The following is a 25,094-nucleotide window of genomic DNA, read 5'->3' on the forward strand; positions in this document are numbered from 1 at the left end:
TCATCAACACACCCAACAACACATATTCAAAACAGGCTCCCTTACCTTTCCCAGGACTAAGGTTCTGGTCTATAAAGACCTTTAGTTCTCCGTTGGCTTCAATTAGACCGGCCTGCAGAGAGCAAAACAACAACAGTGAGTACAAAACAGTGAGTATCCAAAGAGCTACGAGGCTAAAGCTGTTAACAAGCCACCCTTGTCAGCATGACACACAGATCACTAGGAGGCCAGTGGAGTGGCAGTGGCAAGGAGCGCACGCCAGCCAGGAACAGCAATGTTGTGCTGCACCCAGTGCCACCACGGCAGATCCTAGAAACCCAGGGGTCCCACAAAGAGAACTGCTCAACAGTGGGTGATGGCACACGTGTTCACACACACAGCACCTCAGGAAGGTGTCTTACCCAACCATTACCCTCGTCCCTGCTCCAGGAGACCCATGGGAATCTATCATTCCCTTCCTCCCCCAAAAAAAGGCAAGGCCTGAGTAGGACACCGTGGCCACCCCATCCCAGGGAAAGCCAAGTTATATACCAGGGCAAGCTGTGCACGGCTACTGGCCTGAGGGTGGGGGACAGACAGGAAGCAGCAATGGGTTTCTTTTTTTCTGTCTCACTGAGCGCACAGTAAACAGACCAGGTGTGTCCATAGAAGATAATCTGGGGAAGCCAGCCTGGCCACATAGTTCATGAGACCCTGTCTCGAAAAAATCCATCACAAGAAAGGGCCGGTGGAGTGGCTCAAGGTATAGGCCCTGAGTACAAGCCCCAGTACCAGAAAAAAAAAAAAAAAGACAACCTAGTGACAGACGGAGGCTCTTCCATAGAAGGAAACCTGGTGACAGAGCCAGGAAAAGAGACACTGGCTATAGGCCAGACAGCCAAAACTCAAAGCCCAGCAGGGCCACTCCCTGGACTTCCCACAGAACAGGAGAGTGGGAGCTGCCCAAGCTCCTGAGGATGATGGCAGAATCATACGTAGCTGGGACTAGAAGGTCACGTGAGAGGAATCCCACATGACCAAGAGGTTAAATTACTCTTTCTGAGCCAGAAGGTCAGACGAGACAGGCCAGGTGGGTAAGACCAACAGGTTATAACCAGCAGTTAAGGCCAAGCGATTAAAATTAGGTGGTTAGAACCAGGTGTGTAAAGCCAAAGCCTAAAACCAGGAGTTAAGATAACACTAGGAAAGGCCAAGGTTAAGGCCATGAGCACAGTGGCTCACACCTGTAATCCCAGCTACTCAGGAGGATCAAGGTCTGAGGCCAGCCCACAAAAAAGTGTAAGACCCTATCAAAAAAAATAACTAAAGCAAAAAAAAAAAAAAAAAAAAAAGGCTGAGAGCATGGTAGTGTGCTTTGTCTACCAAGCCCTGAGTTCAAACCCCAGTACTGCAAAAAAAAAAAAAAAGTTACAGCCAGGTGGGCAAAGCCTGATATACGCTGGAGCAGGCAAGGAGCTTAATTCAAGAATTTAAGACACCTGGTGATCCCAGGCAACTAAGACCTTCCACATGGAAGGCCAAGGGAAAAAGGCTGGGAGTTTAAAGCTTAATGCAGGGCCAGAGCTAGGGTGGGCCCAGTGGTTGAGCACTTGCCTGCCATCCTCAAGTCCTCAGGTTCCATCTCGGGCACCACAAAAATAAACACATAAAACTATTTTAAGTGAGGCACAGAGGTGGTAAGCTCCATGAGTCAGGTAGGCAGAGCGGGAGGGCCAAGATGTTAGCGCCAGATGGGCAGGCAAAAGACTAAGGCCAGATAAGGTTCAGTAAAGCCAGGTGAGTTAATAATGGCAAGTGGTATGGTCCTCCCTACATGTCCATGAAGAAAGGGCCAAGAGGTAAAGGCCAGGTTACAGACCACAGAGGAAGTCATGGAGATTAGGCCAGGTGTTGATGCCAACAGAGGAAGGCCCAAAAGTCAGGTTGGGACTTAAGCCATCAGGGAAAGGCCTTGAGGACAAGCCTAGGTGAAAAGGTGAGACCAGACTATAAGGTCAGAACAGAGCCAGATCAGTGCCCCACGGGCCATGCTAAGAAGGTGGCCAAAGCCAAAGCCAGGTGAGTGAGGTAAGCATGGTAGCGCCATGGAATCAGACCGGATGCATAATGTCAGGAGTTAAAGTCCTGGAGGACCAGGCCAGGAGGATGGGAAGGCTGTGAAGCCCTGGGGGAACACTAAGAGGTGACAAGCAGGGGTTTAAAGCCAGGCTGTGCTGAGGTCAGGTTAGGGATGGAGACAACACCAAGCACATCAGGCTGGCTGGCCAGAGGCAGGTGGTTAACACCAGGCGGTGCACTGGTCAAGGTCAGGTGAGTGGAGTCCAATACATGTGTCCAGAAGTATAAGGTGGCCTACAGCCAGACCTGACCTTTTCTCAACTATGGCTCCAGCCGCCTGCAAACCCGTATCATTCTGTCCCCAAAGCCAGAGAATGAAGTCCTCCAGCTCATTTATGCTCCCTGAACGTCTCTGCCACTTGCACTCCAAAAGACACTAGCATAGAAGAGTTGTCAGCTCAGCTTTCTGACTCCCAAACCACAGACCAGAAGGTCTGAATGGAGACCTGATGTACCCCGGGTTCCCACTCTTTGGCTTTCGAGGGAGAATCAGCCACATCAACATAGGAGTAGCCTCCTCACAGCTCTGGCTCTGAGGTTCCATCCTTCTCTGCAAGATTTCAGTAGCATCCCTGTAACACTGGCTCCCACCTCATTGTGACAAAAAACTATCTCCTAATGCTGCAAAATTGCCCTCAGCTGAGAAGGCACTGGCTTCAAGGCATTTGCTGCCTCCAAAACAGACCTGCTCTTTACAGCAACAGGTAAGCTTACACCTGCCTGTAGTCTCAGTCCCAGTTTTAAGGAAGGACACAGACTTAGAAGATAGGAAGTCTGACCTGCCAGGAAGCCGGCAGCAGGCTCTGTGGTGATGGCAGGTTGGCCACACTTACCCCACAGCGCCATGTCTTTCATAACAAGTGTCAAAATCACAAAGGAAACGCAAGCTCTCCTTTCCATAAAGGAAATTAGAAAACAAAGCCACCAGAGTTCTTGTTCGCAGATAATCTGAAAAACACTGATGGAAAGTTTGCAACAAGCCAGCACCGTGGAGGCTGGCCTTGATGGGCAGTTTGTTACCCCTAAACCGTCACCCTAACCACTGAGACATGGCCAAGGCATTTGGCCTCCAGGAGGGCTATACATGTGTATGAGGATGGGGGCATCTTCATATACTGAATACAAACACCAAGGCAGAAGTACTGGGAAGAGGAGCCGGGATGCCATGGGGTGCAGCAGTGCTACTGTGAAAGGACCCCAGAGAGCTGCCTCACCCTTCCCTATGTGAGGACACAGGAGAAGGTACCAGCCATGACGCAGAAGTGGCCCTCAACAGACACCAAGCCTGCCAGCACCTTGATCTTGGACTTAGCCACCAGAACTGTGAGACACAGATTCCCACTGTGCTTTTGTTATAGCAGCCCAAATGGATGAGATGGACTCCTGCCTCCTGGCTCACACACCTGTGACTGAGTTCTGCAGCAGCACAGAAGGCCACAATACCAGCATGACTTCACAGCCAGTGCACACCCTGCTTCCTGGTTCTCTCTGGGAAGTGGGCAGCTGTGCTGTGTGGATGCTCACGCAGCCCGTGGTGGAAAAGGAGGTCCCTACCAAAGCTATGTGGGGAGACTCTGGTCAGCTGCATTAGTCCCCAGTCACTCCCCTGCCATAGTCCTGACCCAGAGCCTGTGGGATAGTGATATGTGCTGTCACCCTAAGCCACTGGGCTCTGAAACTAAGGGAACATTGAACACACACTGAAGGGACTTGACCCCTGCATAAGCGAGTCTGGTTCCACAGCAAGGGCACCATGTCACCCCCAGGACCTGGGCTCCAGCCACAGGGCTGCCCTTGTTCCCTAGACACAACGCCCTCTAGAGGTGATCCCAGAGGACAACCCATGGTGGGGGTGGAGAGACACAATGGGACACCGACCAGGGGCCCTAATGAGACCTCGTTTGTTGGCTGGCAATGGTGAAGTACAGCAAGAACCAATATGGGCAGGAGGCCACCTTAGTCTTCTCTGAAAAGGAAAGCCATGGCTGCAGATTCAACTCCAACAGCCTGACCTCTGGCACCATGATGATGGGAGCAGCCACCACGCAGGCCACACCTAGCCCTTGCTGGTTGTTCCTGACTCCCCGATGGCCGCCCGTTAGCAAGGACTTGCAGTCCTGCTGTGGTTTCATTCCCTTCCCAGGAAGGGTCCTCCCATCAAGTAGTAAGTCCTGGGCTTCTGTTCCGGTGGCACCACCCGACAACAGTACCATCTGTGAGCCACTAGCACTGCACATGGGTGCCAACTGCCCAGCCTGCAGGAACCGAACACTGCTCCAGGGATGCAGAGCTCGCAAAGTCAAACCAGGCAGTCCTCACAGCTTAAACATACTGGCTGGTCAGTGGGGGTCATGAACTATGGCACATCCAGGAGTAGCGGCTGCAGCAAAGGGCCAGTCCCTGCCTGCAGCCCACCCCTCCCCTGTGAGTCTGAGTCTGGCACTGCAGGTATCAGAGTGCAAGGTGCAAACCACATCACCAAACAGCTCCCCATATTTTCTAATAGGATGCTACTCCATAGGCTAGAATTTAGAAAGTGCCTCAAAACCACAATCATAAAACCACAGACTGCCCTGAACACAGTACCAGTCGTGCACCCAATGCTGGCCAGTCACAAGTCTTCCTATGTCACAGCACAAAATGGCCTACTAGAACTTAACAAGCACCAACACACCAGCTACTTAACTTCTTCAAGGTGTCACTGAAGCTGCCACGAATACCAAGACAAGTGCACAAGGCTCGCCGTTGGCTGGCTGCAATGCCTTTAGGCTGCACAGCCAGGCCCCTCCAGTAAGAAGCCTCAGTTCTGCGGGAGGTATGAGCGGCAGCCAACGGTAGGTGTGCTCCTGGCCACTGCTAACCTTAACCTCCCTGACACACTACTGTGAGCAGCTGCATGTTAAAACCATATTCCCAGAGCATATCACGCCGAAAGAAATGAGTTTGAGAGAATGGCACGCTGTTACAGTTTTCAGATAGCAACTTGCTGGTAGGCCTCGGCTCAGCTTCGCAAAATGACTGAACCAAACTCTGCGACAGCTCCAGGAGGCCAGTCACTGCCATCCTTTCATAAATGCACCAATGACCATGATCACAGTCCGGAAGCTGTGCACATCACATGCAGACCAAGTGCAAACTCCTAAGGGGACTGTGGCATGGGCAAAGCACCCCCACCTGACACCACTGCTCTTGGGGCCCCTCCCAACACACCTCCAGGATTCAGTCCAGGAGGCTCGTCCCCAGGGCTGGGACTCTATCTGGCTGATGTGGAAAGATAGCTCATGGCAAGGGTTCAAAGCAGTTTGCCAGCTTTGACCCCATCTGCCCTCTCTTTACCTTGCATGACTTCTTCCTACTTAGTCTATAACTTATTTTCTGTTACCTGTGTCTCCCCACAAGAGCAGGATTGCCTTAAGGGCAGGAAATATGCCTGGTCAGAAGACTGCTGAGCAAGGGCCTGCAGTCAGCTGGGGCTGGTCACAGCCAGGGGCAGGAAGGGCAATGAGAGCCACCTGCTAGCACTGCAGGCTCAAGAGACCCCAGCCCTGTCACTACTCACCCTGCCCCTGCAGCAAGAAAGCAGCATGACAGTCCCTGCAAAGGACTATGGCTGTGTCCCGCCCCCAAAGCCGCACTTTGAGCAGAAGTGCGAGAACTCTGAGATGGGCCAACCCCAGATGGGAGGGGAGGTCTAGAAAGTGTTGGTCACACAAGCGTGTACAGCACAAGACCTGGCCAGCAGGTCCTCACCAGCCCACAACAGTATACACTGGACCTGCATGGTACCGGCCTCAGGGAACGTGGGAGGAGCAACACCCCCTCCACATGTGCACCTCTCAGCCCCACAGCCAGCACCACCACTCACTGAAGGCCAGAGTGCTCGGGCTGCTGGGCATCACTCCCGCCAATGAGACATGGTAGCAAAAAGATTTGGGGTCATCACTATTTGCCCTCGTGAAACCATTAAGAACTATTATCTCTGTAGTTTCCCATTACATCAGCGATACCTAGAAAAGATAAATGTTAAGTGCCTTTCATGACAGCCACATCATCAAGGAACTCTCCATACAAAAACCTCAGAGCCAAGGAAAGAGCTGCCGTTGCCACGGGGATACAGATGACAACTGGGACAGACAGGCCACATCCATATTCCACTTGGACACTAAAAACCAAGTACATCATAAGCCCCTTCTATTCAGTAGAACAAGGTTTGGGGGTGATCCAAGTAGTTGAGCAACCGGATCTGAAGAGGCCTAGGAGGCCTCAGATAGCCCCATCAACAGAAGCCTGGGGGAGTATCCTGAAGGCTCTGCCTGTCTGGACCCCAAAGTTCCATTAGCTACCAACTCAATTCTCCTCAGAAATCTGCTTGCTCATCCTGGTGGTTCCCAGGCCACTCCTCAGGTACCAGAACAACAGAGCCATGGCAACAGCTCCTCTGTCCACCTGACTGGCCACAGCTGGACCCTGCTGGGTGGCTTGCTCCAGCTGGATCCTGGAGCTTGGAGAGGACTGCATACTCACATAGACTGACATGGGAATGTCCTCCTCAAGTGAGGATGGAAGGTGTGTCACAGCTCATAAGAGCCCCTCGGGAGTCACTGACCTCAGCTGCTGGACACAAAAGTACATGTGAATTCCAGAGCTTGACCAACCGTCAACTCCTGGTAGGCTGAGCCTGCTGGCTCTGCTCTAACCTCCACACCTGGTGCCAACACGGCCACTGCCCTCCAGCCTCCAGGGGCCTCACATGCCCCATGACCTTGTGGCAGTCACGAGGTTCTCCTGAGGAGTGCAAACAGGGTGCACCTCCAGCGCCAATATGACAATGCAGGCCACATGTATCTACCCTGGGAGCCCCTAAACTGCAGTGGAGGAGCAAACCACACATCCCTGCCACACTCATCTTCCTGTATACATTGAGAGCCTCTCCCCCACCAAACAGCCCCATCAATGGGAAACTGGGGGAGTGCCCATGGCTTCTGAGTTTATCCCTACACACCAAAAGCCTAACAGAAATGCCTTCTACACGCGAGACTCCTAAAATTGCTTTGATCACCTTCTGATCACCACACGCTATACTGCTGGCCAGCCAGAGTCACACTGCCCCAAGACATCTGAGTAGACCAAGCCAGGGAAGGCAGCCTCCTGGATGCCACCACCCTTGGAAACCCCAGCTGAGTCCTGTGCAGTGTGTGCTGGCCCATTACCTGCTAGTGACCACCAGCCAGATCTGAGCCCGCGACTCTGAGCTTGGGGCATCTCCCCTTCCAACCTGGCTTCCTGGCTTTGAAAGACCATCCAATGACAGCTGCCTAGGAAGGAACTGAAGGCAGTCTCCAGCCATAGCCCACGGAGAGCTGAACCCCTAGGTGGTGGGCCCTCCTGGCACCTGGACAGCCCCATGCTGGCCAAGCCCTTGCTACAGCCCACACATGCCAGCGACCCAGGTCCTAATGGACAAACTGTGGAATGAGGGACATTGTAGGTGCTGGGGTTGCCAGCCCAGCCTCCCGGGCCACCAATGTCACATGGCACCATATAGGACCTTGGCATGGCTGTGCCAAAGCAGCAGGCCACACTGGGTCTGCGAAAGAAACTGCTACAGCTGGATACTCAGGCTTACCCCATAATGGGCTCCCAGTGGATAATAACTCCAGTAGAAGCACAGAGTCAGTGACACCAGGACTGCCAGGGTAGAACAGGGGCCCTCAGACCAAGCCAGAATGATCACCAGCATCAGCCACCATACTGCAGCCTGCGTGCTAATCACAGCACGTAAGGAACAAAGAGCCCCTGCCCCTTTGGGAAGACCCAGCCCCTTTGGGAAGACCCAGCCCCTTTGGGAAGACCCAGCCCTGGGTGACACCCCAAGGAGACATCTGGAAACTGCGAGATGGCCCTCTTCAGAACAAGGCCCCAAGTCCATGACCCCAGCACAGAGCTCTGATGGCCACTGTCCCTGCCCCACTGCTGAAAAGAGCCAAGTCGCACCCTCTGAAGGTGATGCCATCAGAGCCTGGAATTTCCACTGCCACGGACAACAGAAGACCACACAGCAGACAAGTCATGACTCATGTCAGACCATGGAGCCAGCCCCCGGTACCATGGAGGAAGCACCAGGACAAGTTCTAAAAAGACCCCAGTTGATATGCCCAACATGTAGACTCAAACTTTAGAACGTCAGCAAAGAAATAAAAACAAAAAGGAAGCTCCTGCACTGGAAAAGTGACAGTGACATGCACTAGACATGGCAGGGGACAGAGCCCCAAGATGGAGCAGGAAGTAAGGGAAACCTGAGGTACACAAAACAGTGTAGGAGCCTCACCAATATGCATTTTGACTCCAGGGAGGAAGGAGAGAGAAGGCAGAAGCACTATTCAGAGAAAATAGCAAAAAACTGATTTAAAAAAAAAATTCTCTTCATCACAGAGCCGTTAAAAGTAGAGAGCTGGGAATGGTGGCAGTGCCTGCAGTCCTGCTGCTCAGAAAGCTGAGGCAGGATGGCCACCTGAGGGCTGGAATTAAAGACAAACCTGGGCAACACAGGGGACCCCCTCACCTCAAAAAAGAAAACCAACAGAGAAAACAAGCCATAGAGCTCTGACCCGGGACCCCATCTGAACAGAGAAGGGAGCCCTAACATGTCACAGTAAAGATGAGTACCAACTCCTTCACTTGACAGGACACTGGAGCAGGCACCTGAAAGAAGCTACCACCATGCCTCAAACACAGAGGCAGTGCCCACTCACTCAGCCACCAGGAAACACAAGTTGAACCATGGTGCCCCAGCTGCTACCTGGAGGGAGAGCAGGCCCATCCTCAGAGCCAGATAGACGCCTGTAAGCAGCCACCTGCACCATGACTACCCCAAGGAACTACCCAAAGGAATAGACACTGACGTTCACAGCCCCATGAGAGTGTTCTGAAGGCTGCTTAAAGGGTCAGGTGCAACTTAGTGGCAGAGAACTTGTCTACCATGCCCAAGGCCCTGGGTTCCATCCCTAGCACCACAAAAAAAAAAAAGGGGGGAGAAGCAAATCACATGTCCTCTAACAGTGGCATGAGTAAATGTTGGCATTCAGGAGACCCAGAGGGCCCACGTGGTTTTTTGTTTGGCAGCACTGAGATTTGAACTCAGGGCCTTGAGCTCACTATGCAGGCACTCTACCACTTGAACCATGCTTCCAGTCCTTCTTGCTCTGGTTATTTTGGAGCGAGAGTCTTGCTTTTTGCCCAGGCTAGCCTGGACTGTGATCCTCCTAATTTAATGCTTCCCATTATAATTGGGATGACTGGTGCATGCCACCATGCCCAGCTATTGACTGAATGGGGGTCTTGCTAACTTTCTGCCCAGGCTGGCCTCAAACCATGAGTCTCCAGATCTCAGCCTCCCAAGTAGCTAGGATTACAGGCCTGAGCCACCAGCACCCACTGGCCTGCATAGTTTTTAAGACTCACCGTGCTGTACAGTAGGCATCTGTGCACTTTTTTTTCCCCTGGTGGTACCAGGGTTTTTCTGGGTTTTGCTTTGTTTTCTGAACTCAGGGCCTCATGCTGGCTAGACAGGAACTCTACTACTAGAGCCACTCCACCAGCCGTGTTGTGTGTGTGTGTGTGCGCGTGTGCGTGTGCGTGTGCGTGTATTTAAGATAGGGTCTCGCGAACTACTTGCCCGGGCAGGCTTCAAATCTTGATCCTCCTGATCTCTGGTGAGCAGCTAGGATTACAGGCATAAGCCACCATGCCTGGCTACTAGAGTTGGGTTTTTTTGTTGTTGGCAGTACTGGGATTTGAACTCGGAGCTTCATATTTGCAACACAGGTGCTCTACTGCTTGAGCCACATTTCCAGCTCCTAAAGTTGTTTTTAAGTCATAAGAATGGTTAAAAAAAAAAAAAAGAAGAAGATGAATATCTTTATAAGCACTGATAATCAGGAAGGAAATACAGTGGGAAAAGCGCATAAATAGTGATTTCCAAGCTATCTTGTAATGAGGAATAAGTCTGTATCAAGATCTCTATTAACAAAGCTGTAAAACCTCCCTGAAGACAGATCGTAGTTCTTTAAAATAAAGAGCCTCACCCACATGGAGAGTCAAACCTTGTTCCTGGACAAGACCCACCACACGATTAAAAAGCACCTGATGGGGAAGAAACACAAAAGACAGAGGCTAACAAACACATCGGGGTGTCATTCACATCACAGCTGAAAGAAATCCTGCCGCCCTGGACTGGCAGGGTGCAAGATGGGTGCTTCCAGTCTGATCCCAGTGGATCCTGAACCCAGAACCACTGCTTCCAAGAAACCATCAAAAGCCAAGCCCCCTCCCACTGGCATTTATCACAGATCTGCTTAAATCAGGCAAACCCCTGCAAATGGCCCACATGTCCATGTCCCCTCCTGGGGACCATCTTACAATCAAGGGCCCCTTCTCAAGTTCTGGAGTTAGGCTGGCAGGCCTGGAAGAGCTGCCTGTGGTGCTCACAAGGCAGGAGGAGGATGGACCTACTGGGGGCCAGTTTAAAAGGATCAGCCCATGCCAGGGCTCACTCTCACAACCTCATCCAGTCCTGATCCTGACCCCACCAACTTAGGGAGGAGACTCCAACACATGCACAGCAGAGAACACTCAGCCCACAGAGAAAGGAACACACGAGGGTGCCACCAACAAAGCCCCATGCAAACACACCCCAAACTGGAGACTGCTAGGGACAATGACAACAAATAGCTGCTACTGCCCTGTGGACTGTAAAAACTTGTCATTGAGAGCACACACTAGAGTATGTCATGGATGTTCCAAGACAGGGCAACAGGGGCGTGGGCTACCAGCACAATCTCTCCACCTCTGTGTACATCTGAAATGTCCCTTAAAAGGTTTTGGGTTGAACATAGTAGCTCCTGCCTGTAATCCCAGCTACTCAGGAGGTGGAGGCAGGATGATGGAGAGGCCAGCCCAGGGAAAGTTAGCAAGACTGTCTCAAAAACAAAACACAAGGACAAGGGTGGGGGCACAGCTTAAGTACCTCAGTACCTGCCGAGCATGCATGAGGCTCTGGGTTCAATTCCCAGGACCACAAAAAAAAAGGGTTAACATGTGCATGGTTAAGCACACCTCTGGGGCTACCCCAGGCCACACCAGACATGAGTGCTAGAGCCACCTCAGACAATGACTTCAGAGCCTATTTACTGCCTTTTTGACGGCTTTGTGCACCCCTTGAATCTGGAATGAACCCTCTATTTTCACAACTGAATGAAGCAACCAGGCTACTTCCTTCCTCAACAAAGGACAAGGAAGGAGGCTGAAGTGAGGCCCTGATGGTCACAGGGTCCTCCCTTCCCCTCCCCTGCCTAGAGACTGGGCAGATGTGTCCAGGGAGGCAAGGACAGGGCAGAGAGCAAGGAGACACATTCATCAAGTGGGCAGAGCTGGACAAGTCAGAGAGCTGCCATCCAGTCCACGTGCACTGCGGGGAAATGCCCAGTGCAAACAAAAATGGCTGATACCCCCAACAACATTTAAATGCCAAAGGGAGGGCAGCAAGAAAAACAGTTCTTGGGGAGAGAGTGAAACCTTTTAGTCAGGGAAAGTTGACAAGCTGGGAGATAAACTCACAAAGAATTCACAAAAATGCAACTCCAGAAGGCTAAAGGGGAGAGGAACAGGCTGGCAGATCAGGAGGTGGCACATGCTCTCGGATGGTGCAGGTGTGGGTTCAGTGAGGTAGAGCTGCTGAGAGCCAGGATCGGGGTCTGTCAGCAATGAGCAGGTACAAGTACTCAGGGATGGTCAGAAACGGTCACAAGTACCCCACACAAGTATGGCAGGTGTCTTTGTCTCCTCCCAGAGAGAAAGAATCACAAGTCACATCAGTAGCCTTGGTGGACTTTCTCTTCAGCCTCTCCCTCCTCCACATACTCAACTGCACAGAGCAGTGTTCTCACCCTTTTCCTTCCTACAGGCTGTCGAGCTCACTCTTCTCCACCCCAAGTCACCTGCAGGTCCACCTGCCCTGGTTCACAGGGAGCAGAGGCTATCTCAGACTGGGTTCAGTACTCTCTCCCAGTGAGGCTCTTCTGAGAAGGCTGCTTATGGACCATGGTGCCTGCTCTGCCCAAATCCACCTCCTTTCCCACAACTAGCACTCTTGACTCCTGCTTTTCTGCCAGAAGACACCAAAACTGACATTTTATTCTGCAATAGGCCCACATGCAAAACCGCTGGAAAGCTCCAAAACAGCTGCTCAGATGTGCTTATGTCCTACTTCCTAGTGTCTCCAGAAGTGTGATGGGCTGGCTGCAGTGCCTTGCCACTTGCTAAACCAAAGCAATTGTGAGTCTAACTGCAGTATCCACTGTCCCTCTGCAGACTTCAGCCCCTGGCTGAGAGAACAGACCTGGCCCTTACACTTCCTCCAGGCGCCAAACCCAACATCCAGTTCTGCAGCTTCCCTCCTTATCCAGGCTGCAATGGGGGCTGGGGGTTAACCAAGTAGGAGCCATCTCTGGTAATCAACCCACAGGCACCAACTCTCAGGCAATCTAAGGGGGCATCTGAGTTTCCCGTTACACATGTTTTCAAACAGGTGATGAAGAAAGAACAGATCTCCAAAAGCTCTGGCAATAATCATCTTCAAAAATAACTAGCCGGGTGCCAGTAGTTCATGCCTGTAATCCTAGCTACTCAGGAGACAGAGATCAGGAGGACTGCGGTTCAAAGCCAGCCCAGGCAAACAGTTCATGAGATCCTATCTTGAAAAAAAAAAAAAAAATCACAAAAAAGTGCTGGTGGAGTGGCTCAAGGTACATGCTGAGTTTAAGCCCCAGTACCGCAAAAAAAAAAAAAAGAAAGAACTGGATCAATGTAAAAGTGCACCAGACCAGAGGCAGCTGACTTCACAGGTGACCCCGTAGCCGACCCCAACTCAGCCACGAAGCCACATGCAGAGGCTCGACTACAACCATGAGCAATTCCCACTACACTTTCTTCCCTGCAAATGTGACTTGGGTGAAGCAACAGAGGTGACTTAAGCCATCCTAATCAAATCCTAGGAAGTAAGGGGTGTTGCTCAGTGGCAGAGCATATGCTTAGCACGCATGAGGCCCAGGGTCCAACACCCAACACTAGAAAAGAAAACCTGTTTTTTCTGAAAGGCAAGAGAAATAACAGAGCTTAAAAATAAGACCCATACACATTATACCATCATGCAACAGTTGAGATTTTTTGGGCTGTGTCTCACGCTCTGCGTAATGCTTTACCCAAGAAAATCCAAGACCACTACTGTGAACTTGGGTCTCAAAAAATCTCAATGGCCACACTAAGTAAAGATGAGTCAATATAGCCCAGGATGGTGCTGCATGCCTGTGATCCCAGCACTCAGCAGGGTGAGGCAGAAGGAACTTGAGCTCAAGGCCAGCCTAGGGTACACAGAGAGGCTTTGAATCAAACATCAATACAAAGAAATTAAAAAGATGAATAAATGTATACTAATTAACCAACTGAAGTAAAAAACCCACCTAAGCTACCTAAAAACTACCTGTGTAAAAATTCAAGTTACATTCTCCGTGGACACACAGAGAAAAGAGCACATGCAAATCAGCAAGAAATAAAGAAAACAAAGACAGTTCAACATCGTCTTCAAAAAGAAATACTCTTTTTGAATTTTTTAAAATGCAAACTAGAAGAAGGTGCAATTTAAAATTTGCCTTTCAAACTGAGCGTGTTTTGTGGACTTTTGAGTGTTGCTATCTACCTCCACACTGAAAAGAATGCTGCAGCAGTACCCAAGGAATAAGGCACGCCATCCTGGAAAGAAGCTGAGGACATGTGTCCAAGACACAGCACATGCTTGTGCAACACACAGGTGGGTCGCCATGGATCTGTGCCATCCTAAGACTGAACAGGAAACCACGGGCACCCCCAGCAGCTGGGTAGCACTGCCCTGCATGTACCTGCTTCCCATTGGCACTGACTAACCACGTTCCCCGCTCCCCACCCTGCTAGTGGACAACCTGCACCCGTGCCCTGAACAGCGTCAGCACCTCTATGCCAGCTCTAGTTGTCTGCAGAGCATCTGGGAGATGGTACTCCATCTCTTGGTGTTCTTCGCTTTTCATGCATTCCTCAGAAACCAGAACAGGCTTTTCTGGGGCAGTTCATGCAAGAGCCAGAAGCAGTCTCCATCCACAGTCAAGGTGGTCTGAACCTAAATGAAGAAGGATCTACCTCATGATCATCATTTCCCACAGTAACTCACCTTCTTAGGACCTGACCTACAACTTCCCAACGAGTCAAATAAACACTCTGAAAGGTACAAACAGCCTGGTCCTGAGGAGAAGGCTGGATGAATAAGATGGCAGGGGGTTGGGGGGGAGACACCTCAGCAGACGCCTTGGGGAGGGCAGGGGGAGCAACAGAGTCCAGCCTGCTTGGGCGTCTGGCCACCTTCTGGCCACCATCTCAGAGGACTGACTGTGTCATTTCCTCAAACTATGAGTACTGTAGCTTGACAAGAGGCCAGAGTGGCCAGCACAGGGTCCTGTATCAGCAGGGTCATAAGAAAGATGGAGGGTCACGTTCACAAACACCCCTGAAAGACTAGAACATGCAGATACAGGGTTCCCAAAATAAGTTCACTCTACAGACTGAGAGGAAAAGGTCAGCACAGCCCACATTATCTATGGCATGTCCGAGGAAAGTCTCAGACCCCGCAACAATTTAGAAACCCTCATCTGCGTCCGCACACAGCCCCAAAGCCCTCAGGACTCACGGAAGCCCGGCCAGCCAGCAAATACTTACTGAAGGCCTGATCCAGGCCCCACGCCAAGCACAGAGGTGCAGAATCAGGAGTCGGTATATCAGCACCAAACAGCCACAGTCACGTGGGACAGAAGGTGCCTGGGCTGTGGGGTCACCTAATCCAACCTCAACCCAGCACTGCTGTGCCTAGAGCAGCCCCACCTCTCACCTCTTCCATGCAAGATGTTCCAGGAGCTGCACTTTTCATTAGGCTGAACTTTTCTGACTTTTACTGGCATCTCATCACCTCAGTTTCATCCCATGGATGAACCCACTCTGGCCCACAAAGCTGGTGGAAACAAGCTGCCCCACCGATGCTTTCAGTGCTCCAACCAAAGGCTGAGCCCCCACCCAGCTCATGAGCCGTCCTTTCTGCAAGGGTGCAGAGGCAATTGTTCCCAGCACACACCTCTTCAGACCACAGGAGGAGCCAGTGAGGGACTACGTCTAGCCCTGAGTGTCACAGTCTAGGTCCGTGGGGTATTATTTGGTGTGCACGCCCTCAGACAGGGTCACTAGTCTGCTGCTGGTAGTAACTAACAGCAGAGAAGGGATACTTTCCCTGGTCTCTTGCTCTCAACAACACGATATAGAGATTTTTCCATAAACCCCAGGATACACACTGGCAGCAGAAGCAAGCTCTCTAAGCCAAGGGCATAGATGCCGGGCACTAACTTATGTGGCCATGCTCTCAGCTGGGAGCAGACCGGAGCCTAAGACCCACACACACTCCCAGACCATGCAGTCAACGCCAGCATCTAAGTGAGCTGGGTTCCAGACGGCTACTGAATACAAAATCCAAAGATTTTGCTCAAATGCCTAATAAAAAGCATAGTTTGCACAGAACCTGCACACATACTCCATCAAACTCCATCTGTTTTTTGTTTTTTTTTTTAAAACAAGGTCTCACTATGTAGCCCAGACTGGCTTGGAACTCTCAATCCTCCTGCCTCAGCCTCCTAAGTGCTAGGATTCCAGGCATGCACCACCACACCTAGCTTCTCCATATATCTGAAGTCATCTGTAAGTGACTTATAGTACATAATACGACATAAATGCTCCATCAGTAGCTGCCTCACTGCACTGTCCAGGGAGTACTGACAGGCCAGAGTCTGTACGTGTTCAGTGCAGATGCAAATTTTTTTTTTAATCTTTTCCATCTGAGCCTGGCTGAATCTGCAGACGCAGAACCTGCACATGAGGAGGGCTGTCCGTATCCAGGTCTGCTGAATCTTTCTTCCCAAGAACAGCATGGGATTTGGAAGGGGTGTGCAGGACCCCAGGAAAAGTCCTGGCAGTGCGTTCCACACCCCAGCAAAAGCCTCCTGTGACGTTCTATGACACAGCCATCTATCTCCCTTGCCACTTACAAATCTGCCTGATGCTGGCCATGCCCAAGAACAGGTCTTCCCCAGGACAGCACCAGGGATCACAACTCGCTCTGACCTTAAGAGGATTTTCATGGCCTCGCCCAAGGCCCCTCCGTCCCTGCAGCAGATGACACCATGCACTGTAAGAAAGTATCCCAGGGTACTCATGGCCTCTCCCACTATCGCTGTCACTCTCCTCCCCGCTCCCATGAATTCTCAGACCACCTTTCTTCTCCTTCATGGAGTGGAGTCAACAGCTCCCACTACCCATCACCCAGTTCACTGATGATTTCTGCCCTGCCTGCTAGGAGTCCTGCTCGCTAGTGTGTAGGGCCCATCCCTGGGTCTGCTGGTGCACCTGGACCTCGGCTGAGGCAGGAAGCTTCTAAGACATTTTCCTCAATGTCTCCATAATCTTCCAGCCACTTCACTGTCTCCTTGCTTGTCCTCTTCCACAGTGACCCAGCCCACCCCACAAGGGGACATGGCCCCCTGGCTAGATTTGATCTCAGCACCATGGCTTAGGAAGGCTCAGCAGCTCCTCTATTTTCTCCTCAAGCATGGCTATGAAGTCCTCTTTCTGAAATTCAAATGTCATGCCCTACTTAAAACACGGGCTCTTGGCTATAGAGAAGGCCCAATCCTTGACTGCCCACAATTTCAGCTTCCAGCTCAATGCAGGCAGCCCAAGTTCTTCCAGCAGGGCCACTTCACCTCTGCCTGGCTGCTTCTCAGCCCATAGCACCATCATCCCCTCACATGGCAATGACAACCCAAACCAGCACGGGGCCCAAGGCAGTGAGTGGCCTCATGCTCTCAGGCAGTGCACCTAGTCCACTTACAACTTGTGAAACAACATGGCTGCTCTGTAAGTAGTTGCTGCACTGCAACTACTTGGAAGAGGGTTCAGTTCTTCTCCTGTGGCCAGATCACGTGCCGGCACATCCATGGGACCCACAAGGCACACAGCACACAGAGAGCCAAGAGAACAACATGGAAACAGAGGACAAAAGCCCTATCAGTGAGGGACCTGTGTGTGCTTGTCACTGAAAATGCACTGTTCCCTGGAACCACGTACCAGAAACATGGCCTCACAAGAGCATGGTGTCCAGCACCCCACTTAAAGACTGTGATGAATCTAGCTGTCTACTGGCCTTGTGCCACGTGCTGTACAACTTTAGGGCACACATACAAGGGGGCCACAGCTACAACAGAAATGACAGTCAACCTAATACCACAGACACACTGTGAACCACAGGGTCCCCCCTCCACCCCCACATGCTACACGACTCCCAAAAGCAGGTCTAAGTGCCTGAGGACAGAGAGGCATCTGACATGTGGGCCACTCAGCACACCTCTTCTGAGTCCTTAAGGCCGCTGAGCTGGTTCACACCAGGGACACAGCTTACCACACCTGACCAGCTACTGGCTGATGCAGCATGTCTGCCTTTGTTTCCAAAGCTGTACAGTAAATAAGCAAACAAATAAACAGCCTATTTTTACTCGTGTTTACAGCAGATAACATTTTAAGAAATGCTCAAGGACACCCCTGACATTTAAGGGAATTAAACTGGTATTGTGAAGTCCAACAACACAGACAGTATTTTTGGGCCTAAAAAAATAACTCCAAATCAGTTAGAAAATTATTCAGAATATTTAATAGTCTCAAGACAGACAGCTAAGTTCACGATTCATTAATCACCCAATGTCATCTTTCTGTGAAATAAAAGTACCACACACATGGTTAGAATTGGTCTATCGAAGGTGAGTTATCTTATATGCTACACATGGCAGGTGCAGCATACCCCAGCAGCCTCCTGTGTGGAAGCCTCTCAGTAAATGTACATCAAGGCCTGCGATGCCCCCCATTCATTCATCAAGCTATAGATTTAATATGTTCTGGAGAGATTTAGATAATCAAGGTAGCATCACCCAGACACATGCAAGGTGCTGTCAGGCCTTGGGCTGAAAAAGGACACTGAAACAGAGGTGAGGCCCACATGCACGGGACCTCCTCCATCATACCTCCTGCTAAAATAATAAAGTCTGAAAATAAGCACCACAGCAGTTCGAGTGTTGTCACTCTGAAATACAGGCAGAAAGCCATAAAAAGTTAGTGCCGTGCTGACATTGGTCTGTAGCATGAAGAAAACATACTTACATCTTTTGCCATGTTACCAGATCCAGGAAACCAAGGCTATACTGTGCACCCTCCACAGAAGAAAACGGATTTTTTCTGGTAAAAAGGAAGAAAAGACAAGGAGTGAGTAAGAATGAAAAAAGAAGTTTAACACACATCGCATCTTAAAGGAAATGTCTCCCCACCAGCGCGAGGGCCTCCAGGCAGCGGGGACCTTTCTTGCCCAATCCTGACAGAGGAGCTGGCCAAGCAGGTCCCACCTTGGGATTTTAAGTCACCTCTCCAAACGGAAGCGCGCCTCATGGGCAGCAGCGGGGTCTGGACCCCAGCCCCTTGGTAGAGCGGGGCGCAGCACTGGTCACCCCAACCTGGCACGCGGCCCCACCTGCGCAGGCCCCGCCTGGCGCGCGGCCCCCACCGGGCGCAGGGCCCCTGGGGCTCCGCCCGCGCCCCGCGCAGCCGCGCAGACCCTCGACCGCCCCAAGACCCGGGGGGCGCCGGCCCGCCACTCTGACAAGTGGGCTTCCGGCCCCCGCCGCTCCGACCTGTCACCAGGCCCAGCCGCCCGACCCCCGCGCGACGCTGCTCGGGACCCCGCGCGCCCCGCCGGCCGCCCAAGTGGGCTCGGCTCGGGCTCAGGCGCGGGGCGGCGGGGGATGGGGCCAGGCGGGAGCCGGGCCTGGACGCGGGAACGGGGCCGGGCGGGAACGAGGCCGAGGCGGGAACGGGGCCGACGCGCCCCGCGCGCCCAGCCCGCGCCCTCCCACCCCGTCCCCGCGGCCCTGCCGCACCTGGCTGCCGGGCTGGGCGCGGGCGACAAGGCGGCGGGCTGGGGCGCCGGCCGGGAGGTCCGGCCCTGGCGGTCCCTGCCCTGGGCCAGCGGCGCCGGGACGCGGGCTCACCCTGGGCCGAGCGTCGGGCCGGCGTGACGTGCGCGCGGCGCGGTGACGTGGGCGGCGGCGGGCCCGCTCCGCGCAGCACGCCTGCGCGCCTTTTCGCGCCTTCGGCGCCCTCCTCCTCCTCCTCCTTCTCCTCCTCCTCCTCGCGCTGCTCGGCTCCGGTTCCTCCCGCCGGTGCTGCCCGCCCTGGGCAGAGGAGGGGCCTGCGTGCGCGTCCGCGTGTGCGCGTGCGCCGGGGTTCCGATGGTGACGGGTTGGCTCCCAAGAGCTTTGTGCGCGTGTCTGTGTGCGCGCGCAGAGGGGCCACGTGTGCGTGTGTGTGCGCTCGCGCGCGTGCTTGGAGATGCACCGGCGCTATGCACACCTGTGTGCATGAAGTGGGTGGACCACGTGGGTGGATGTCTGTGTGTGTGCCTATGTGTGCACGGAGAAAGGCCGGCCATGTGCACACTTGTGTGCATGCGCTCTGACTATAGGTACCACATGCGGTCATGCCTGTCTGTACATGTGGAAGAAGGAGCCACGTGTGTGCGTGCCTCTGCATCGAGAAGGGCCGGCCATGTAGCATGCACATGGAGTAGAGGAACCACATGCGTGCACGGCTGTGAGTGTGCAGGGAAAGGAGCCACGTGTGTGTGTGTGTGTGTGGCCTCTGGTTGTGTGCAGCAGGGTGAGCCATATGCACACTGTGCGCATGGAGTAGGCTGTATGCAAGCAGATATGTGTGCCCTATATGCGTGTGTGCTTGTTAATGTGCAGAGGAGGAGCTGAGTGCATGTGGAAGCTGGAGTTTTGGACCCAAGGCTCAGACTCCTGGGCTTCCACTGTCAGATTCCACCACCAAATAAAAAGGCATGGTGAAGGGCAGAGAAAGGAGGTTTATTATACACTTAGCCCATCTTCAGCCATCTTAGAGGTACAGATGTGAGCTTTAGCTTTAAATAGAAAAATATTAGGGGCAGAGGACAAAAGCTATGCATAGTTAGAACAGTCCCCATCACAGGTGTTTTCCAGCAGTCGAGTGCAGCCTGGATGACCATTATCTCAGTCCTTGTTCTTCAGGGGTTCTGGAGAAGTTGTCATCACTGTCTTCACTTGAGGAGAGCCATCTGATTCCATGAGATGATTGCTCCCGCTCCAGGGTGCATCCTCATCATTATAGGTCATTGTCCTCATTTGGAGGGGTGGTCTGTCCTGCAAGGCTCTGCTGTTCCTTAGGGGTAGTTTCAGTTCCTTGTCGTAAAGATGTTATCGATCATTCCTGTCCTTCCTTGATTCCAAGAAGAGAATGGCTCACAGCAAAGGACAAAGATAGAAGATGGAGACAGAGATGCCAGGCTTTCTCCTGTGTTTAGTTAGTTCATGGGCCCAAGTGAGGAGCCGGTGCTTTTCAGCAAAAGCAGTTTAAGCAGCTTTTGCATGTATTCACACAGGAGAAAGAGTACCAGCGCACAGAGAGGCTGGCTATATGTCCAGGCTGGATATGGGTGTGCTTTCCAGTATCCATGTGTGCACCTGAGGGAGAGGAGGCTCGGTGTGTGGGGGATTTGCACACATGAAGGATAGAGATGCTGATGGAGTGTGTGCACACAGGTGTGCTGGACCCCTAGGAGAGGAGGTGGAGACCCCTGCCCCTGCTCTTCCAGCCACCTCTGGTGCCACATACCCGTGCCCAGATTCCCAGCGATTCAGCCAAAGGGAAGCAGCCTGAAGTGGGTTCACAGGGAAAACAGGCAGGAGTTTGCTCTCTGACTGCAGAGTGGTTGGTTTCATGGAAGGGTGTCCAACCTGGAACCCACCACCCTAGGACCAGGCCAAAAAGCCCTGGCAGAGGGTGGGCTGCGCCTCCTGAGTCAGTCCAAATGAGACAAAAGTGACCCAACTGTCTCCGAGGGTATTTGGTTGGGAGTGGGGCACTCACTGTCAAATACAGTTAAATCACTGTTAATGTTGATAGGACTTCATATGAGCACGCCTTTTTATTTTTCCTTGAAATAAGCTAAGATATTGGGGGCCAGGATGATTTGACTCCCTAATTGACAGTTGTCAAATACGTCCCTGGTGTCCAGCTGCCTTACGCAGAGGACTGTCAGTCCAGCAAACTTTAGCAACCAGCTGGACTCTCATGGCAGCCCAGCTGCTTTGAACACTCCATGATGCCTTGAGGAAGCTATGCCACACCACAGCTGCTTGTGGCAGAAGCACAACTTGAGCTTCTGACAGCCAGGACTGCTATAACGAGCTTGCACCAAACATTTTGCCATCACAAGCCTGGTGAACTCCATCAGCCCTTTTCACCCAGGCCAGAGGGGGCGCACTTCCCCTGGTGGCCCAGCAGAGGGCCTGTGATCGGCTCAAATGTCCTTGGTTTGCATGAAGGACTGTGCTGACTGATGCAAACAGAGCAGCTCACTTGCGAAGGAATGCCTCCTTCAAACACCGTGCCACACCTCCTCCCCAGCTATATGAGCACACTATTTGGTTTGCTTTTTTTTGGAACTGATTGGGGTTTTGAACTTAAGGCTTTGCACTTGCAAAGCAGGTGCTCTACTGCTTGAGCAACACCTCCAGTTATTTTGCTATGGTTATTTTTGGAGATGCAGTCTCACAAACTATTTCCCTGGGCTGGCCTCAAACCATGATCCTCCTAATCTCAGCCTCCCAAATAGCTAGGATTACAGGCATGAGCCATTGGCACCTGGCTTGGCTTACTTTTTGAGACACCCTCCTGGTATTGTAACATTAGACCTAATAAAAGACGCCTCTTCAATGGTTTGTTTTTTTTGATTTTTTGGGTTTTTTTGTTTGTTTGTTTTGTTTTTTGCCTACTTTGGATCCCCTTGGGCTTTTTATATTTTTTGCAGTAATCCTCATTACTGCAAAACCCAGGGTCTGGTCATGCTAGGTAAGTGCTCTACCCCTTGAGCTATGCACCAGCCCTACTTTTGATCTTTGTCATTAAAGCAGGCTGAGCTGGTAACACGAAGAGATGATGGTTGTGGCAGAGGAGCCATAGCAGGCAGTGAAGGCAGCAGTGCCAGGCGGCATCAGCAGTGCGGAAGCTGTGAAGAGTTTCAGAGAGTGGCCAGAAACCAGAGGGCGCAGAGGCAGCAGAGACCACGAGGGACAGGAGGGAGGAGGTGGGAGAGGGTGAAGAGCCAGAGACAAGAAACTGTGGGCCCCATTCACTGGAAGAGTCCCAGGGGCCGCCAAGTCTCAGGGGCGAGGTTCTCAGACACTCCAGGCCTGAGGGCTGTGACACTAATGGTTGCAGGAGCTGAGGCCCACTAGGAGCTTCAACACCAGCAGATGCTGCCTGCCTGCTGCTGCCGCTCACTGCTGCTGGGTTACAGCTGCTGCCAAGTACCAGGGTGACTGGTGGTTAAAGCCCGGAGCAGTAAGCCTCCAAACCTGACTACCTAGAGACTATGGCTCTGACTTCTCAAGCCTGAAGCAATACCCTCCTAGCTGTCAGGGCTTGGAGCTGTAAGCCTTGGGGTCTTGCCATCCAGCCCTAGGCCCTGGGTGCTCAAAGACCTGGGACTGTGAACACTAGGAGAGCTTCTCCTTGCCTAGTCATAATTCTATCCAGGTAGAAAAGAAGAAACCCAGCCAACTATGGGTAACACAAATGTCAGGACTGCACAAGCACTGTGCTAATTAACATCCAGGAAGGACTTTGAGGAGTACAGACCAAAGGACCCATTCTGAACATGCAACATGTTATTATAGGACACCCTTGCTTTGCCCGACTTCACAATTAACCACCTTTACACTGACCACCCCTGCTTCTACCTTACCAGAGAAACTCCAACTTCTTAAGCTGCCAGCAATTTAATTAGCATTTGGTTACGTGTTTCAGTCAAAACCAGTCACGGGAGCCTTCAAATGCTGCGTGTCCTCCGGTTCTCTCGTTTTCCCCCAGGGTGGCAGGAAAATAAGCATTAAACCCTGCCTCCGACCTACATTTAACAAGTGGGGCTTTCCTAACTACAAGGAGTGGCTTCAGACCCCACACCTCCAACATGTGAGCGTTTGTTCCCGAGACCAACTAGAACTTGCTTCTCAGGAGATGCAGAGGGGTCCATGAGGCTCTGTGGAGACTGCAGAGGCAGGAGTTTGACACAGAGGGTGGTGGGTGAAGAAAAGGAAGAATCAGGAAGACCGGGCCAGGCAACAGGGCCCAAGAACACGGGAAATGGATGGGTTTGGGAAAGAGTCGGATGGATCGGGTCAGGTTCCAGCTTACAGTTCTTCAATGGACTGACCTGCTTCTGGGATGTAATTAGGAAGCCCTGCAATAAGTAGACTCCAAGTAAGACTGCACCTTTTTTTTTCTTTCTGGTGGTACTGGGGTTTGAACTCAGGGCTTTGAGCATGCTAGACAGGCGCTGTACTACTTAAGCCTCAAGCCTAAGACTTGCGCTTTAATGTTCTCACAAAGAGTGGGAAATGGCTTAGAACAATGTCTTCCGCAGCCACAGGGAGGCACACTCTGCACCAGCCTGCTGGGTCCACTGCTCCACCTGTTTCTTCACTGACCTCCCAGCTGCTCGTTCTATCCAATATTGAAGACTCCTGGTATTAACTGTAGTGCTGCCGGTCTCTCCCTTCAATTCTGCCCATGTCTGCCATGTGGGTTTAGCAGCTCTGGTATTTAGTGCATATATATATATATGTATTTCTTATTTATACTTCTGATAAGTGTATATGAGAAGATATATATTATCTTCTGGTGGATTGGCCCTTTCAGCAATTAATCCTTCTATATAAAGTCCTTCTTTGCATCTAACAATTTCTGATAGAAAGTTTGCTTTTCTTGATGTCAGTGCAGCCACCACTGCTCCTCTGTTTACTGTTTGTACCAATATCTCTTTCCATCCCTTCACTTTTGGCCGATGTATGTCCATGAAATCTAAAGTGAGTCTTTTGTACGCAGCATATACTTGCATCCTGCTTTTTTATCATTCTGCCACTCACATCCTTTGGTTGAGTTTGATCCATTAACATCTCTATATATGTGTGCCCAGTAGCATTCATATTTATTTTTTGCATTTGTCTTTTAAATCATATCAGGAATAAGAAGCGAAAACCAGTAATTTGGGCTTTTTTGCTTGATCACGTATTTGCCATGTAGACCTGGGAACGGTTAATTCTCACGTGGTCAGCGTGTCTCCTGTCCTTCCATCTCAACCTGAAGACTCCCTTGAGCATTTCTTGTGGGGTGGGTCTAATGCTCACAAACCCCCTCAGCTTTTGTTTGCCTGGAGACTGCCGTACCACCTCCCTCATTATTTACTCATTCACTTAGGCAACGCAGGGTTTCACGGTTGCTAGGCAGGCATTCTACATCCTAAGTCACTCCCCCAATCTTTTTTTTTCTCTACTTTTCAGATAGGGGTGTCACTTTGGCCCAGGGGCAGCCTTGGACCACAATCCTCCTACCTCTGTTTCCTAAATTGCTGGGATTACAGACATGAATTCCCCATCCCCAGATCCCTTATTTTTGAAGGGCAGTTTTGACAGTCACAGAATTTGTGATATACATGTTTTTTTCTTTCAACCCTTTGTGTCATCCCCCTGCCTCTGGCCTCTGATGAGAAATTAGTTGTCGATCCCATGAAGGGACAAATCTCTTCTCTCTTACGGATTTCAAGATGGCTTTTTGTTTTGTCTTTGAGTTTGATTCCATGTCTTGTAGGCCTCTGAGTTTTTACTCTATGTTGCTCATCGAGCTTTGTGGGTTTGTAGATTTATGTCTTTCATCAA

General features: G+C 51.6%; 1 protein-coding gene across 5 annotated transcripts in view; it reads right to left on the reverse strand.

Annotated features, from left to right (window-relative positions):
- Positions 1-19,401, reverse strand: part of Tfdp1 (transcription factor Dp-1) — a 37,852-nt gene extending 18,451 nt beyond the window's left edge. The window contains exons 1-3 of one of the 5 annotated variants that reach the window (XM_074042919.1): positions 19,329-19,401; positions 18,448-18,522; positions 46-112 (exon numbers count right to left, since the gene is read on the reverse strand). In XM_074042919.1, the coding sequence (XP_073899020.1) occupies positions 46-112; positions 18,448-18,459 (79 nt within the window). In that variant the 5' untranslated portion in view covers positions 18,460-18,522; positions 19,329-19,401. Of the gene's footprint in view, positions 1-45; positions 113-18,447; positions 18,523-18,611; positions 18,634-18,704; positions 18,767-19,217 lie in introns of those variants that run through there. The other 4 variants (XM_020164510.2, XM_074042921.1, XM_074042920.1 and 1 more) reach the window with 4 other exon arrangements.
- Between the last annotated feature and the right edge of the window lie 5,693 nt (positions 19,402-25,094).

Source organism: Castor canadensis, chromosome 10 (assembly GCF_047511655.1).
Source record: "Castor canadensis chromosome 10, mCasCan1.hap1v2, whole genome shotgun sequence".
Taxonomy (NCBI): domain Eukaryota; kingdom Metazoa; phylum Chordata; class Mammalia; order Rodentia; family Castoridae; genus Castor; species Castor canadensis.